The 16,564-nt window shown below is 43.8% G+C and overlaps 2 protein-coding genes across 2 annotated transcripts in view; both read right to left on the minus strand.

The window, feature by feature from the left end:
* The window catches only part of LOC134467115 (dedicator of cytokinesis protein 1-like), a 551,248-nt gene that overhangs the window by 187,758 nt on the left and 346,926 nt on the right, over positions 1-16,564 (minus strand). The gene's annotated exons all lie outside the window — the stretch shown is intronic.
* The window catches only part of LOC134466936 (dedicator of cytokinesis protein 1-like), a 61,359-nt gene that overhangs the window by 16,819 nt on the left and 27,976 nt on the right, over positions 1-16,564 (minus strand). Inside the window, exons 12-15 of the mRNA XM_063220862.1 lie at positions 15,416-15,500; positions 13,183-13,269; positions 8,659-8,835; positions 7,045-7,128 (exon numbers count right to left, since the gene is read on the minus strand). Coding sequence (XP_063076932.1) covers positions 7,045-7,128; positions 8,659-8,835; positions 13,183-13,269; positions 15,416-15,500 — 433 coding nt within the window. The remainder of the gene's footprint in view (positions 1-7,044; positions 7,129-8,658; positions 8,836-13,182; positions 13,270-15,415; positions 15,501-16,564) is intronic.

The raw sequence follows: 16,564 nt of genomic DNA on the forward strand, positions 1-16,564 counted from the left end.
CTAGCGCAGGTAGGGACAGTCAGGTGGAGCTAGCGTAGCACAGGTAGGGTTGGCAGGTGGAGCTAGAGTAGCACAGGTAGAGACAGTCAGGTGGAGCTAGCCTAGCGCAGGTAGAGACAGTCAGGTGGAGCTAGCCTAGCACAGGTAGAGACAGTCAGGTGGAGCTAGCCTAGCGCAGGTAGAGACAGTCAGGTGGAGCTAGCCTAGCGCAGGTAGAGACAGTCAGGTGGAGCTAGCCTAGCGCAGGTAGAGACAGTTAGGTGGAGCTAGCCTAGCGCAGGTAGAGACAGTCAGGTGGAGCTAGCCTAGCGCAGGTAGGGACAGTTAGGTGGAGCTAGCCCAGCGCAGGTAGGGACCATAGAGGTAGAAACTAACACTAGAGAGGACACAGCAATTTGCAACAGCACTGGGAAATGGCAGCTGGAGCTTCCCAACTTCCGTAGGTAGTGTAGGTACTTTCAGGCAATGCAAGTCAATGGAGAACACGCCCACCCCTGTCAAGAAATTAACTAAAACTGTGTAAATATAAAGTAACACTTTAATCAAAGACCAGATTTGAAATATCAGGCTACATATCTACTGAAATCATATGAGTCGATAAAATACATTTTAAAATCAAATAATATATTTTATGAACATAGTTAGCAACACACTTCAACTATTGTCCTTGTATAGTGTGTTGATGGACATTTTCACATGATTAAGCCATTTTTGACAGAGGTGAGCCTCGTCCTCCGTTAATTTCCATTTCTCTGATCTACCTACAGATAATGGCCGCTACAGATTGCCGTAAAAGGGGGGCGGGGTCCTCTCTAGTGTTATTTTCTACCTCTTTGGTGGGGACAGTCAGGTGGAGCTAGCCCAGCGCAGGTAGAGACAGTCAGGTGGAGCTAGCCCAGCGCAGGTAGAGACAGTCAGGTGGAGCTAGCCCAGCGCAGGTAGGGACAGTCAGGTGGAGCTAGCCCAGCGCAGGTAGGGACAGTCAGGTGGAGCTAGAGTAGCACAGGTAGGGACAGTCAGCTGAACGCTAATAATGACTGCTGCCGTGAACAGGCTTTGCCATAGGACGGGTTCTGCCACTTAACAGTCTAGACACAGGGATGGGAGAGCTGCAGTAAGCATCATGCTTCCTCCTCAGCCAAGGTAGTGTAACGAGGCTACATAACTACCCATTCAGCCTCAGCCAAACATGTATGAAATCAGCAGTAAATGACTCGGAGTGGAGGAAGTTAGAATGACAAGCCTTCAATTTAGTTATTTTGTTGACAGGTTGAAGCCTTCAATTTAGTTATTTTGTTGACAAGTTGAAGCCTTCAATTTAGTTATTTTGTTGACAAGTTGAAGCCTTCAATTTAGTTATTTTGTTTGACAGGCTGAAGGGACCACCTCACCTTCCACTGATTTGTAGTGGTGCACAAATAGACTAACAATGACAACACCCTACTCCACTCTACTCTAACAGCAACAACAAATGAGGCTTTTCTTCACATTTCCCTTGTAGAGTGGAGGGTTACTCGTCACTCAGGGCAACAGAGGGTCTACATCAGTGCAGCTTGATGGTGCTGACAGGTTAGCAGACAGAACTGTGTGCTGGGAGAGGGAGTGAGTGAGTAGTGTTTCTGGGAGAGGGAGTGAGTGGTGTTTCTGGGTGAGAATGAGGTTAGCACTACACGACCGCCGCGGCACTGCACTCTCTCCCACCCACCTGCCCAAGTTAAAAAGGACAACTCTCTCCCACCCACCTGTCCAAATTAAAAAGGACAATTTGCAATTTGCAGATGGTGACTGACAGCAAGCAAGAGGGGAAACAGCTGAAGTGAAGTGCACTTATTGAATTGGCTGTCAGCCCACGAAAAGAAAAAAGAACATAAAAGTTGCCGACTTAGGAGAGCAAAAAGCAGGAGGAAGAAAAGATGCTGACGCAACGCACTGAAATCTCCCCATGCTGAAATTCTTCCTTGTTGTCCAAAACTTTCATGAGCATGATGCTTCAGATCGAGGAACGTCTCAAGCAGTTAGTGTTTACCCACAATGCACAGTGGTGCAGATACACTTCTCTGCATGAAAGGGGAGCCCAATCACTGAGGGAATTTCAGTTCAGTTCAGTTCAGTTCAGTTTGTGACCTTCAAATGAAAGCGAGCTAATGAACCAGAGGCTGCTGGACTTTCTTCAGGCATCAGCAGCAGCAGGAGAGAGAGAGAGGGAGAGAGAGAGAGAGAGAGAGAGAGAGAGAGAGAGAGAGAGAGAGAGAGAGAGAGAGAGAGAGAGAGAGAGAGAGAGCACCATTTGGATATTGCCATTTGGATGGGTAGTCCTTTAAAACTCACTGAGGCACGACCATTTGATTTCTCCCTGATGAAGAGGTGCTGGCTCACTGGGTGACATTTACAGTGTGAGCAGCAGCAGCAGCAGCCTACACACACACATGCAGCCAGTGGCCATGCAGAATTAAAATGTCCCTACAGTACCACTACAGCGGGGGTTTCTGAAGGCAAGAGAACACTGCAGCAGGCTGCAGAAATAGAGATGACAAAAAGTAGAAGACAAACGAACAGTTAGAAGGAGAGAAAAGAGAAAAAAGAGAGAGAGGGGGGGGGGGTGCACAGATGAGAAACTGTGAGGGGGAGAGAGTGACAGAAAGAATGATGTGCCAAAACCTCACGTACGTCTCCAGGGAAACCTGTGTGTGATTCTTTTTTTAAGCCGGTGTGATTACATAACTCAGGAGGATGAGATCGGCATAGCAACAGAGGAGCGGTTGGTGACACTGCAGAGAGGTACGGAATTCACCCCCACGGCTCACGCACCGGGGAACTCCTCTCTTGGAGACACTGCACAACACGTTTACATGATGTTTGTAATACCGAATTAATAATTCAGAAATAGTTCCATAAGGTATATAGTTCTTTCATTTCATTCTGAATTGTGAAGTGTTAACATGATGTTGTCAAAGCATAATTAAGTTGCATTCAGAGATAAATTGAGTTAATTCTGAATGAAATGTCTCATGCAAACAAGGTCATTCAAGCAGGTACGATTCAATTCCGACCACGGCTGCCCGCATACCTCACCATGTCTTACCATACAGTGGTACAGTGGCCAGGTAACCTCAATACTAACATGATGTTCAACCACCGACTATTATTACTCTTAGCAGACATTAATAGCCCAACATTGCAAAGTCCTGCATGAAACAAGTGTAATGAATGTGTTTTCCACATGAAACAAGTGTAATGAATGTGTTTTCCAGAGTATTTAGTGAGAGGGATCACTAGGATGGCAGCTCCACTGCAAAGGGCAAGTGTCTGAGCCTATTCTCTCCTCTCTGCTCTGCTCTCTGTGTCACACCCCAGCCCACACCACCCCACCCCACACCACCCCAGCCCACCCCAGCCCATTCCACACCACCCCATTGCATCATACTTTGTCACACAACACAGGCATACCCTCTTTCCTAAAAAATTCTACACATTTTCCAAATGTATACATTGAACCAACAGAATCTTTACATCAAAACACAATAAAGAGACAGACACACAAACACAACCATCCACCCGCCAGCCAACCCGGCCAGCCAGCCTTCGCATTTCAAGATGGTTGTGACATTCTCTTATTGTGACATCTTCTTGCGTGGGCGGCATCTTGCACCAAGCCAGCCAACATCAGTGCAGATAGCTAGATGGCCTTTGGAACAGCACAACCGAAACCCCACCAGATAAATTAGGAGCCTTCATTGCAGAGGCGACACAGAAGAGTGGAAAAAGAAAGACTGCATTGACAAGCTCTTCAAAAGAGATGGGGAATAAGGTGTGATGTCTCTAGGAGGGAGAGGGAGAGAGAGAGAGAGAGAGAGAGAGAGAGAGAGAGAGAGAGAGAGAGAGAGAGAGAGAGAGAGAGAGAGAGAGAGAGAGAGAAACAGAGAAACAGAGAGAAGCACAGAGGTGATGAAGTGAAAGGGAGAGTTAGTTAGAGAGTAAAACTTCATCAAAGCGGCCAATCATACGCCGGCTCCTCTTTCTATTTCGTGTCTGTTTCTCTGTGTCACTTTATTGTGTCTTCAATGGAGTTGCCTCTGACATGGCATCAGTCGGCTTCTAAGTTCTCAGGCCTCGGGATCGATAGCTGAGGAGCTGATGTGACTCCACTGGTGCTGTCGCCATAAACTGCAGACTACAAAGCAGCACTAACGACTAGTATGAGGAGAGAACCTTGATCCATTTCAGCAGCACAAGTCAAATTATAATGCACTGGATGAGAACATTTACACATTTCTCGAAGCACATGTGCCTTATGAACTCTAGCCGTTGTGCTTCACGTAATTTCAGGCATTTTTGTCAGTGACATTAGACATTATTATACTTGAGAATTATCAGCAAACCATCAGTTCCTCCAAAATTCATGATTACCAGCCTCTGCAAGCTCTACAATCAGTTTGTTCATGTACTTCAGGATCTCGAGGAGGATTGGGATATTACATATTCTGACATATTCCTATGGTATTACTTCGCATACAAATGTAGCATACAGAATAAGCTCTGGAGATATGGAGATAAGAATATTCCAGGAGTGTTCTAGGAAAACAACTCCCCTCACCGTCACCAAACCAGGCATACAAATGAGGATAACAATGGTAAACAATAGTGTGATTTGAAATTCTTAACACATAATAAAGCAGGGTCAATACATATACAAAGGGATAAATAGATGGGCATGTTGTAAGATTTGAGAATTGTATGAACTTGGGTGTGAGGTTTTTGAGTGCTCTTCTAAAACATTTAATCAAGGGCTAATTTCTCACTCAACTGAAGAGGGACTGCTCAATTTCTTTGGGTTTGTTACTCTAATAAAAATATATTCAATACATATGCAAAGAGAGCAACAAGACTACCTTGTTGGAGTCTGGGGCTGTGGGAACTAGAATTCACCTCCAGCTACACACATCATCATGCATGTTGAATACATATGCAAAGGTGGGCAATTATTTTGGCCCAAGGGGTGCATTGGGTTTAGAATATTGACCGAAGGGCCAGATGTTGTATGCAACGTGTCCATGTCGATAATAAGAAATAGTGTACGCTAATGTAACTTGACAGCTGCCATTCCTCCATACTGTGATGCAAAGTATTTAGATGTAGCCTATGCACTTGCTATGCAAGTTCACAAGGCCCCTGTTTTAGGTAGCCATTTTACAAACCCCAACTCCGATGAAGTTGGGACGTTTGGTAAACAGTGAATAAAATCAAAATGCTATCATTTTCAAAACAGTCAATCTATTCATTAGATGGAGAATAGTGAAAAGACAACATATTAAGTGTTAAAACTGAGAAAAAATATTGTTTTGGGGGACATATGTACTCATTTCTAATTTGATAAATCCAACACGTCTCAAAAGAGTTGGGACGGGGACAATAAATGGCAGCAAATGTCGAGGAAGACTAAAAACAAAACAAAAGACAACACTTAACAGTTAAATACATTAACCGATGAGATGATTTTATATAAAAAACAGTGTTAATTCCTATCTTGGACATGATTTCACCAGCTTAAATGTTGGGTGTATTCCTTTTCATGTTTTGCAATGTTTTCCTTTCTGTAGTGCTTACAGTGTGACAGGTCTTGACCAAAAACCCACCATTTTATCACCTGCTGGTCCTTATGATGGAGCCAAACTGTTAATACATAGTAGAGAATGCAATTTGACCTTACTATGTGGCAGTAATCGAAGATCTCCCTTCAAAATATAATGCATGAGTGGCTTTTCATGCTGTTTAAAACCCATTTATACCATTCAGCACTGTATTTAACTCTACAGATGAGTGAGAACATCTTAACCAATGCACTACTGCACCCGCATGCCATCATGGAGGCTGACTTTTGAAGCTAGCACTAACACAAGTTGGATGGTCCATTTTTACTGTAGCACAGGATGTGCAATGCTCTATTATTGTCAAAAAGAATGGACTTCTACAACTTCTGCTGACTTCTGTAAGCAAAGGACAGTTTCCCATGTCTTCTGGGTCTATTTCAAGTGAGCTCAGGTGCTTAGGAGAATGTTACACCCCTGTATCATTTTCATGCATTAAGCATTCTTAATATGGTAAATTTTCAATAGCTCTAGCACTCCAGGAATTAGAGTGAGACTACAGCCAATATATATTTCATGATGTCATGAACCTATACAATGATTTTATTAACAAAAATATGTCTTATATACACTCAATCGTGGTAAATCAAAGGGAATTCAAAAATGTATGTAATAACTATGGTAATTATTCCCTTTGCATCTTTAATTCTGAGTGACTCAGCCTCTCTGTGATGATCTTATACCTGGACACCTATATTGTCCGTCAGTACAATTCATTTTGAAATGTTCTTCTTTGTTGTTTTATCTTATTTGGATGTTTACTAAATTTCACTGATCCCCGTCCCAACTCTTTTGAGACGTGTTGGATTTATCAAATTAGAAATGAGTACATATGTCCCCCAAAACAATATTTTTTTCTCGGTTTTAACACTTGATATGTTGTCTTTTCACTATTCTCCATCTAATGAATAGATTGAATGTTTTGAAAATGATAGCATTTTGATTTTATTCACTGTTTACCAAACGTCCCAACTTCATCGGAGTTGGGGTTTGTAAGAATGTTGAGGGACCATATGAATTTGTATTTGTATTCTTTCTTGTTAAGGCTCTGCAGGCCACATGTGGCTCCCGTGCCTGAGTTTGCCCACCTCTGAGCTACACACATCATCATGCATGGTCAATACATATGAATAAACCTCCAGCTACACACTACATCATTATGCATGTTCAATACATATGCAATGAGAGAACTAGACTGACATGTTGAATACATATGCAATGAGAGAACTAGACTGACATGTTGCAATCTGGGGCTGTGGGAACTAGAAACAACCAGGCAGCTCAATCTGGGGATGTGGGAACTATATTCCAGGCGCCTCAATCTGGAGCTGTGAGAACTAGAAACAAGCGAGCGCCTCAATCTGGAGCTGTGGGAACTAGAAACAACCAGGCTCCTCACCTGCCAGGCAATCAGGTCCTTGAGCTTGTCAATCTTGTCGCGGTCCTCAGGGTGCTCCTGGATGTACTTGTCTGTGAAGAAGGCCTGCAGGGGGAGAGGGGGATAGAGAGGGAGTAGCCGAGAGAGAGAGGCAGAGAGAGAGAGAGAAGGAAAGAAAGACAGAAAGGGAGAGCAAGCAAGAAAGAAAGAAGGGAAGATTTCTCAGCCATTGTTTTTTCCATTTATCCCTCTCTGTGTCTCTCTGTCTATTTCTCTCTCTGTCTATTTCTTTATCTCTCTCATTCTCTCTCTCTCTCCATCTGTCCATCTCTCTATCTGTCCATCTCTCTATCTGTCCATCTCCCTCTCTTCATCTCTTCATCTCTCCCTCTCTTCATCTCTCATCTCTCATCTCTCTCTCTCTCTCTCTCTCTCTCTCTCTCTCTCTCTCTCTCTCTCTCTCTCTCTCTCTCTCTCTCTCTCTCTCTCTCTCTCTCAGACCCACCCCTTCTGTGAGTCACTCGCTGAGCTCTCCTGCTGACACAAATGGAGCCATTTGGGGAGCTGATTTATAATGGGACGCAACTGGTTGTGACTGTTTTATGATCCAACACACGATGGGAGATTTTACTTTCTCCCAGTCCTCGTGATGAAGTGATTCATCCTCAAGTCAGTCAGTTTCCTCTTCCCCTCTAGGAGACAGTTGGCACAACAATAAAAGGAAACAAAAATGGGCATGGGCAAAAGAGCCATCAGGGGGAATTATGGGAGTTTATCTACAGATGATCATTAAAGGAATAATGGCTGGAAATCAACCCCAAATGTGTGACGACTCGACGCTGCAGATATTTACTGTTGTGCGTGCCACAGCTCCTTTGCTAGAGAATAGAAGGGGAGGGCATTGTATCATGAACAATTACACTGCTTTGTCAATCTAAGGAAGCACAGCCATCTATTTTTACTGCCCTTTGTTTTGCTTTTCTCACAGCAGTTCTGTACATCCTCTAAATTCGAAGGAAGTCCTTCTATTATTAATTGTCTGGCAGACCTCTCAATAAGATCATAACACACGGTATGAATTCTAAAAACAGAGTTCAGCTACTGTACATCCGAAGTTCACCATGTTCTTATGTCTGAAAAGTTGATGCACTTTGAGGTGCAATGGCCATGAAAAAAACAGACTCAATGATAACGTGCTAAGAAATGTAAAACTCAACTTGGGGGAGGGGGGGAAATTAACATATTTCATAATTCTAAATAAACTTTATCCAGTTGCCAAAGAAGAACCATAGTATATATTCTCCCAAGGCGCAGATGTATTACTACCAGGCTTGTACGAAATTCCGAATGGAAAGAATTTCAATTCTAAGTAATGCCATAATACGAACACTAGGTGGTGGTGTTCTATGTACTTTCAATGGGTGATGTAGATTCAATTCAAAGAAATTTAAGGTAATGGCACCACCTAGTGTTCGTATTATGGCATTATTTAGAATTGAAATTCTTTCCATTCAGAATTTTGTACAAGCCTGATTGCTACAACCATTTAAATTTAATGAGGAGTGTTGGACCTCTTGAACCTTAATGTAAGTATGACTGTGAATCAAAATGTGGTGTTTGGGGTTCTCTTCTCACCTTCTCGTAGTTTGTGAATCCGCCCATGACTGCCGGGTCTACGATGCCGTTGAGCAGCATGGACAGGGGGTTGATGGGAAGGTTGGTGTCGTTCAGATGCCTCTGCACCATGTTGTTGATCTTCTCATTCGCCAGGTGCATCGTCTCCATGGCGTTCTCCAAAGGACTGATCTCCTCCTAAGGATAGTCAATCACATGTATTCAAGGTTTAGACACACAAGTAAGTAACAATATTTTGTGCCAGGTGCTATGTTCACTACGCTTGAATGCCCTTCAACCAGGGCTTCGAACCGGTTCAAGGAACGAAAACGAAAACCAGGAACTTTTTGTATTTTACAGGGAACAGAAACGAAACCGGAAACGTTATTATTTTTTATGTTCTGGAACAGGATCACTTATTTAAAAATAATGGTAACCGGTTAATACCGGTTAATACCGTTCCTCAAACTAAAAAAAAAGGTCATTATTTTCCTGCGCACCTTACCATGACAGCTGAGGTTCACGTCCTGTGTGACATCAGACATTCTCTGACTGAATGGAGAGAGAGCTGTGGATTACAAAGTCTTCACTCCACATCTTAAGAGAAACCACTGTCATACAAAAGGACAGAGTTTGCGTTGCATTATTGTAAGACATTGCAGGGAAGCGTGTGTAAAGCACACCAACAATGTTCGGCGTTATTGGGCATCCATGACCGCTTCAAATATGCTCAAACTCACAATGTCCATCATAGTGCTCCCTGTGACCCAAGTCAGCGTGGAGCGCACATTTTCATCATTGAGGTTTATTCCCTGCTTCTCCGTTTAGGTCGTCCCTGAGTGACAAAATTCTGGAAGATATTCTTTTCATCCGCTTGAATAAACAGTTTGGAATATAGGTTGACTCATTTGCACTTCCGTCTTTCTTGGTTAACGTCAGTTAGGCCTATGGGGAGTAATCAGCTGACAGGAACGAAATTAACCGTTCCGGGAACAATATTTTTTGGTTCTAACCGGTTCGGGAACGTCAATTTATCGGTGGAACTCAGAACCGGAAACGTTATAATTCCGTTTCTGTTTGGAACGGAACGTTAGGAAAAAAATAACGGTTCAAAGCCCTGCCTTCAACCAATTCATTCAAGTAACCATAAAACATTAATGACAGAAAATGTAAACAAAGCATTCTAAAAAACAAGGGCCCTTACCACAATCTGAAAATAGAGTGACGCTGCCGATGAGTCATTTCACTCACAACTAAAGACTACACAACCGGCACTTTCATCCAACTTTAGAGCCTGCATTACCCATAGAGCCTGCACTAGACAACCTGCAGAAATAATGTCTCTGCCATCAGTCTGTTAGTATCCACCACAATGTTGAAAACACGGCTGAGTTCTCCATCATTAACCCCACTGCAGATTACAACTCAGCTCTCATTAGTTTGCTTCCTTTAAATACATCTGGTCTTTCTTTCATTTTGATCTCTTGCCTGTTATTAACATTCAATTAAATGTCTGCCGCACACATATCCCCATCAGTCATTCTACAGGGATCGCTAATAGGAATTAAAATGTGTGGATTTCCAGAGTAAATGTGAGTTTGCACTGTTCCAAATTGAGTAGGGCTGGGAAGGCAGGTGGCAGCCTGACAAGAGCTTCAATCTAGAAAACATCCACACAAGCCAAGTCTTCAATCTAGAAAACATCCACACAAGCCAAGTCTTCAATCTAGAAAACCTCCACACGAGCCAAGTCTTCAATCTAGAAAACCTCCACGCGAGCCAAGTCTTCAATCTAGAAAACATCCACGCAAGCCAAGTCTTCAATCTAGAAAACCTCCACGCGAGCCAAGTCTTCAATCTAGAAAACCTCCACGCGAGCCAAGTCTTCAATCTAGAAAACCTCCACGCGAGCCGAAAACCTCCACGCGAGCCAAGTCTTCAATCTAGAAAACCTCCACGCGAGTCAAGTCTTCAATCTAGAAAACCTCCACGCGAGCCAAGTCTTCAATCTAGAAAACCTCCACGCGAGCCAAGTCTTCCTGTGCAGTTGGACTCAGGGTTGCCAGATAAGCCAAGTCTTCCTGTGCAGTTGGACTCAGGGTTGCCAGATGTGCGGTGACTCATTAGGTTTTAAAAGCGTCCAACAATCCAGCTCGTTTGGCATCACCTGGACAATAACCTACACATGCAAAGGACCCGGGTCGCCAGTGTAGCAGTCGAGGGGCTGGGGAGGAATCCCCCCGAAAATCTTGTTTTTTGTTGTTTTTTGGGAGAAGGGCTAGTGCACCTGATCTATAAATGTCCCCAAAACATAAGAGGTGGATGCTTCCACGTGTATTTCAGTGTGAAGCCAGGCACCAAAAAAGAAAAAAACTTTGATATTTTGTAGAGCAGGCTGCCAAGTTTGATTTTGAAAAGAGCATATCTGGGACAAAAGTTTCAAAACCAACTGTCACTTTTTACAAATGGGTAATGAGCAGAGACAGGAAGAACAGAGGGGCTGATGTAGAGTCAAGGAGGAGAGAGAGAGAGAGAGAGAGAGAGAGAGAGAGAGAGAGAGAGAGAGAGAGAGAGAGAGAGAGAGGAGAAGGGGGAGAGAGAGAGACAGAGAGAGAGGAGAAGGGGGAGAGAGAGAGAGAGAGAGAGACAGAGAGAGAGGAGAAGGGGGATAGAGAGAGTGAGAGAGAGAAACAGAAAGGGAGAAAGACACAGCAGATCAGCTGCACAACTTGCCACCAATTAATGGAGGCCTGCAGATACCAGCAGGGTGAAAAATAGCAGCTGAGAGAGAGAGAGAGAAAGCTGGAGGAGACAAAAGCAAAACATAAGAGTGTACGGCTCCTTTACTTCAAGCAAGCAATCCAGCGGCTTCCACATGAAAGAGCCTAATCAAAGTGACAAATAAAGTGTAATTGATTGCCGAATACTTAGGCAGCCTAATCACGCTAAGTACCGCATTTGTTTTTGACAAAATAGCGACATATTAAAAGGATGAGGCTCGCAGGCTGGCCGTGCCGGGTCCTTGATTGATACAGTAAATCTGCTGTGGAGCTGGAACTGGTACGCTCGCCTCGATCCCTCCCTCCCTCCCCCCGCCTGTCGATAGCCCTTACGCCCTGACACCATGACGCGCACGCCGTCCCCCTCCTGGCCATCCCCCTCCTGTCGATACTTCCTCCACATCTCATCCCTCTTCCTGTCTCTCTTGAGTCCAGATGATCGCATTGAGAGGCCACAAGAAAAGCACAATGGGCCAATCCACCATGCAAGTCACCATAGGCCCTCACATACACACCAATCCACCATGCAAGTCACCATGGGCCCTCACATACATACACACCAATCCACCATGCAAGTCACCATGGGCCCTCACATACATACACGCCAATCCACAATGCACGTCTGCGCAAAGCTGGCCTTGGGCTGGGCAGGCACACAACCAAGCCAGCGCTTCAAAATAAGGGGGCCGGCTCCAGTATTTAGCGGCCAGGATACAATGCGATGCGATGTCATGAAAATGAGGCTCTAGCCTCTCTGAATTTCTGGGGTGAAAACTCCTACTGTTTTAACCATTCCCAGCATTCATGTTTGGCTGGATGGGCTTTGTTTACCTCTAGCAAATGTTGTGTATTACATCAGCTGCATTAATACAAGAAACTAAACCATGTTAGATGCACTCAGCAACAGAGTTGGACATTTTGGGGAAGAAAGTAAATCAAGAAGTGTAAGGTTTGCTTATTCCGTGGTGAAGTCTCAGAAACTTGCTATATATCTACACTGCATTTGTACATGTTTTATACATAAGGACTACTGCATCCATCCCTGCAGTAGGGCTTGGAGCTTGAGGCCCATTACATTATACTATATCCATCCCTGCAGTAGGGCTTGGAGCTTGAGGCCCATTACATTATACTATATCCATCCCTGCAGTAGGGCTTGGAGCTTGAGGCCCATTACATTATACTATATCCATCCCTGTAGCTTGGAGCGTGTGGCCCATTTCATTATACTGCATCCATCCCTGCAGTAGGGCTTGGAGCTTGAGGCCAATTACATTATACTATATCCATCCCTGCAGTAGGGCTTGGAGCTTGTGGCCCATTACATTATACTATATCCATCCCTGCCATTGACAGTAAATAGAATGGACGCCAAAATTGAACTGAGCATTCTCTGATTGGGTGTTTTGTCGTCCAATCAGCACCTGCGTTGGCGTTGCTAAGGTGGAATCCTGTCAATTTTTGCCTTCAAAACGTTGAATGGAAAAGAGCGTTGATTTGGAGTCCATTATATATACTGTCAATGATCCCTGCAGCTTGGAGCTTGTGGCCCATTACATTATACTATATCCATCCCTGCAGTAGGGCTTGGAGCTTGAGGCCCATTACATTATACTATATCCATCCCTGTAGCTTGGAGCGTGTGGCCCATCTCCAGCTCTGTCCAATTGGGTTAAGATGACGACTCGAAACTCATCGATAAGCCATCACACTCTCCACGGGGTAGAGACTTGAATTCCTCAGAGTCCGTACTCATCACACTTACCGTGGAGAAGGACTTGACTTCAAACCATCGCAGAATGCCAGGCAGCTTGTAGGCGGTGACGTAAGTCGTCCTCTCGATCCACATGTTCTGTTGGGGGAGAAGAAAATGTCTGAGAACGCAGCAGGGGAAAATAACAGCAAGCTTTTACTGAAATGCTAAAATAACAGCAAGCTTTTACAGAAATGCTAAAATAACAGCAAGCTTTTACTGCAATGCTAAAATAACAGCAAGCTTTTACTGAAATGCTAAAATTGCAGGTGGTTTCTGACTTCAACAACCAAAGGGGCACTTAAAAAAGCCAGTGATTGTTTTTAGCAGTAACTCTCCTCCCTCAACACCGTCCCCCTCCCGGTCATTTAAAACCCACCTCCAATTACATCCTCAGTTCAAGAGAGGGTTTTAATGGATGTTTACAAAAAGTCAATCTCTCTGAGCAGGCCTGCCTGTTGCTGAGTGGGTGTGCGTATGTGTGTGTGTGCATGAGTTTGTGCTAGAAAAATAATGATGAAGTTATTTCAGAAGGGGCTCTGCCTATTAGGGCTGTAACGATACACTCAATTCATGATTCGGTTCATATCACAATTTTTGTCCTATGGTTCGATACACCCAAGGATATTTTAAATGTTCTTTTTTTATTAATTAATTTGCTTTTTGCTTTTGTTGACTGAAGGGTAACAGAACTTTGACGATAGCCTACTGCCTTCTTGCACCACGATACAGTATTGTGATTCTGCGTTCTACGATTTATCGGTTCGATACAATATTGTCACAGCCCTACTGCCTATGTACGAAGGGGACCTTAAAACGTGTCCCTGAGACAGCTCATTAATTGTGTCTGCGCTGGGAGCAGAGCTTTTCCTGTACGTAAGCACGCAGAGGTGTGAAATGTCAAATCATGACTTTGGATTCTTCTCAAATTAACTGAAGTAAAGCCACAGGATAAACCCACCAATGTAGCCCTGAAGATAATGAGCAACACTGATATTTATTTATACATGTAAATACAAATGTGTACTTATTGTACCTCTCTTTAATTCCTTGGTCACAAAACCGTAAACAAAACATTTGGAGTTGATATGGTAGCAAAATGTACTGTTTACCGATTATTGCAAGAGGCATAGCTCCTACCAAATGCTGTTTACCGATTATTGCAAGGCGGATAGCTCCTACCAAATGCTGTTTACAGATTATTGCCAAGGCGGAGAGCTTCTACCAAATGCTGTTTACCGATTATTGGAGGGTGGATAGCTCCTACCAAATGCTGTTTACCGATTATTGCAAGGCGGATAGCTCCTACCAAATGCTGTTTACCGATTATTGCAAGGCGGATAGCTCCTACCAAATGCTGTTTACCGATTATTGCAAGGTGGATAGCTCCCACCAAATGCTGTTTACCAATTATTGCAAGGCGGATAGCGCCCACCAAATGCTGTTTACCGATTATTGCAAGGCGGATAGAGCCCACCAAGTGCTGCTTACCGATTATTGCCAAGGCGGAGAGCTCCTACCAAATGCTGCTTACCGATTAAGCTTACTGCAGGGCGGATAGTTCCAACCAAATGTTCGCTATTCCAGACGACCAAACCGTTTTCTGCTTTATCTTAGCCTGGCTATTGCTAGTTGATATCACGTCTGAGATTTATGTGCTGGTGACATGTATGCAGATATTTTTAAATTGAGATATTTTTTAATCAGTCTACATGTAGATACAAATAAAAACTCCTCTGACACAGGTGCATTTTAGCCACCTAAATGGAATATTTTTAAAACAGAGTTTTGAAATGCATTCTAGAACTCCATCTACATGTAAATGAGAAGCCAAAACCGATGCAATTTCAAAAATATAATAATGAGTGTAGAAACAAAGGGGTTGCGAAAATATCCTCAGGTCCAAAAGGCGTTCCCAGAAAAGAGTTTCGGAGCCGCAGTTTAAGGGAATGTGTGTGTGTGTGTGTGTGTGTGTGTGTGTGTGTGTGTGTGTGTGTGTGTGTGTGTGTGTGTGTGTGTGTGTGTGTGTGTGTGTGTGTGTGTGTGTGTGTGTGTGTGTGTAAGGCTCCAGCATGATAAGACCAAAATGGGATACGTGGCCTCCAAGTATAACAGCATCAGACTTTACCCAGAAGCAACAAATGAATGAATGAGTGTTGAATGTCTATGAGTGTTGTGGCATTTGGCTGCCAGTATGCTGTGTAAAAAAAGCAAAAAATTTAAAAAATCTCTCTCGCAAACTTACTGCAAACTCGTTATCGGGGTCCTTCTCCCCTTTCCTGATAGGTCTGGAATACTGAAACTTGTTTACTTCATTGACAGTGTAGAAACTGTTAGGATTGAAAGGAGAAAAAGAAAAAAAATCATTCAACACTGCACAATACACACAAATACACACAATACACACAAATACACACAAATACACACAAATACACACAAATACACACAAATACACACAAATACACACAAATACACACAAATACACACAAATACACACAAATACACACAAATACACACAAATACACACAGGTTTTATAAATGAGATAAAGAACAGATGAAGCTGAAATCCTTGAAAACATGACACTCAGAATTGGCTTTTATTTGTGTGTTTGTGTGTGCACGCGTGTGTGCTGTGCCATCAGTCTTTGTCTATGACAAAACAAGGCCTGAGGAATGTGTTGAACATTGTGTACTAAAAGCTCTGAGTATCTGCATGTGTCCTTCACATAAACTAACATAACATGCAAGTACAGTACACTCCCACAAGGACACCCCATTCCCTTGACACACCACATGCCACATAATGCCTTTGTCCTTTCTTTCCCGGAGAAAGCAGCACGCCATATGGTTCACAAATCTCTCCCAATCAGATTTCCTAATTATGCACCAAACACGAATAAGAAACTCAAAGCGATAGCTGGCTGTTTGCTAAACGGCCATTTCGAACCACATGCCTGGCATGTGACCGATGGATGTTGTTGTGGTTTCCCACCTGGAAACACATTGCTATTTAAAAAGGGGTTTTGGCCGCTCCACGCTCCGCTGCTGTAACCTGGGTAGACGGCAAACACCAATCGGTTGGCACGGCAGGCGGAGCAGCCAGGCAGGCAGGCAGGCGACCTTGGCAGGGTTTATCCACAAGGTCGAAAGCCCACACGGTGAACACAAACCAAAGTGCTGCAGCCTGGAGCCAAGCTCTGCTGTCAACTCGTGGCCAAACAAACAAACAACAAGAAAGCTAATCTCGCTGTTCGTCAAACTCACATATAGTCACGGCAGCCTTTTGAAACATGCCGACAGCTCATAGAGTCACGGCAGCCTTTTGAAACATGCCGACAGCTCGCGGCTCAAGCCAATGTGGAATATGAGGATTCTGCTTTGACCATCCGCACCT

This window comes from Engraulis encrasicolus, chromosome 17 (genome assembly GCF_034702125.1).
Source record: "Engraulis encrasicolus isolate BLACKSEA-1 chromosome 17, IST_EnEncr_1.0, whole genome shotgun sequence".
Lineage (NCBI taxonomy): Eukaryota > Metazoa > Chordata > Actinopteri > Clupeiformes > Engraulidae > Engraulis > Engraulis encrasicolus.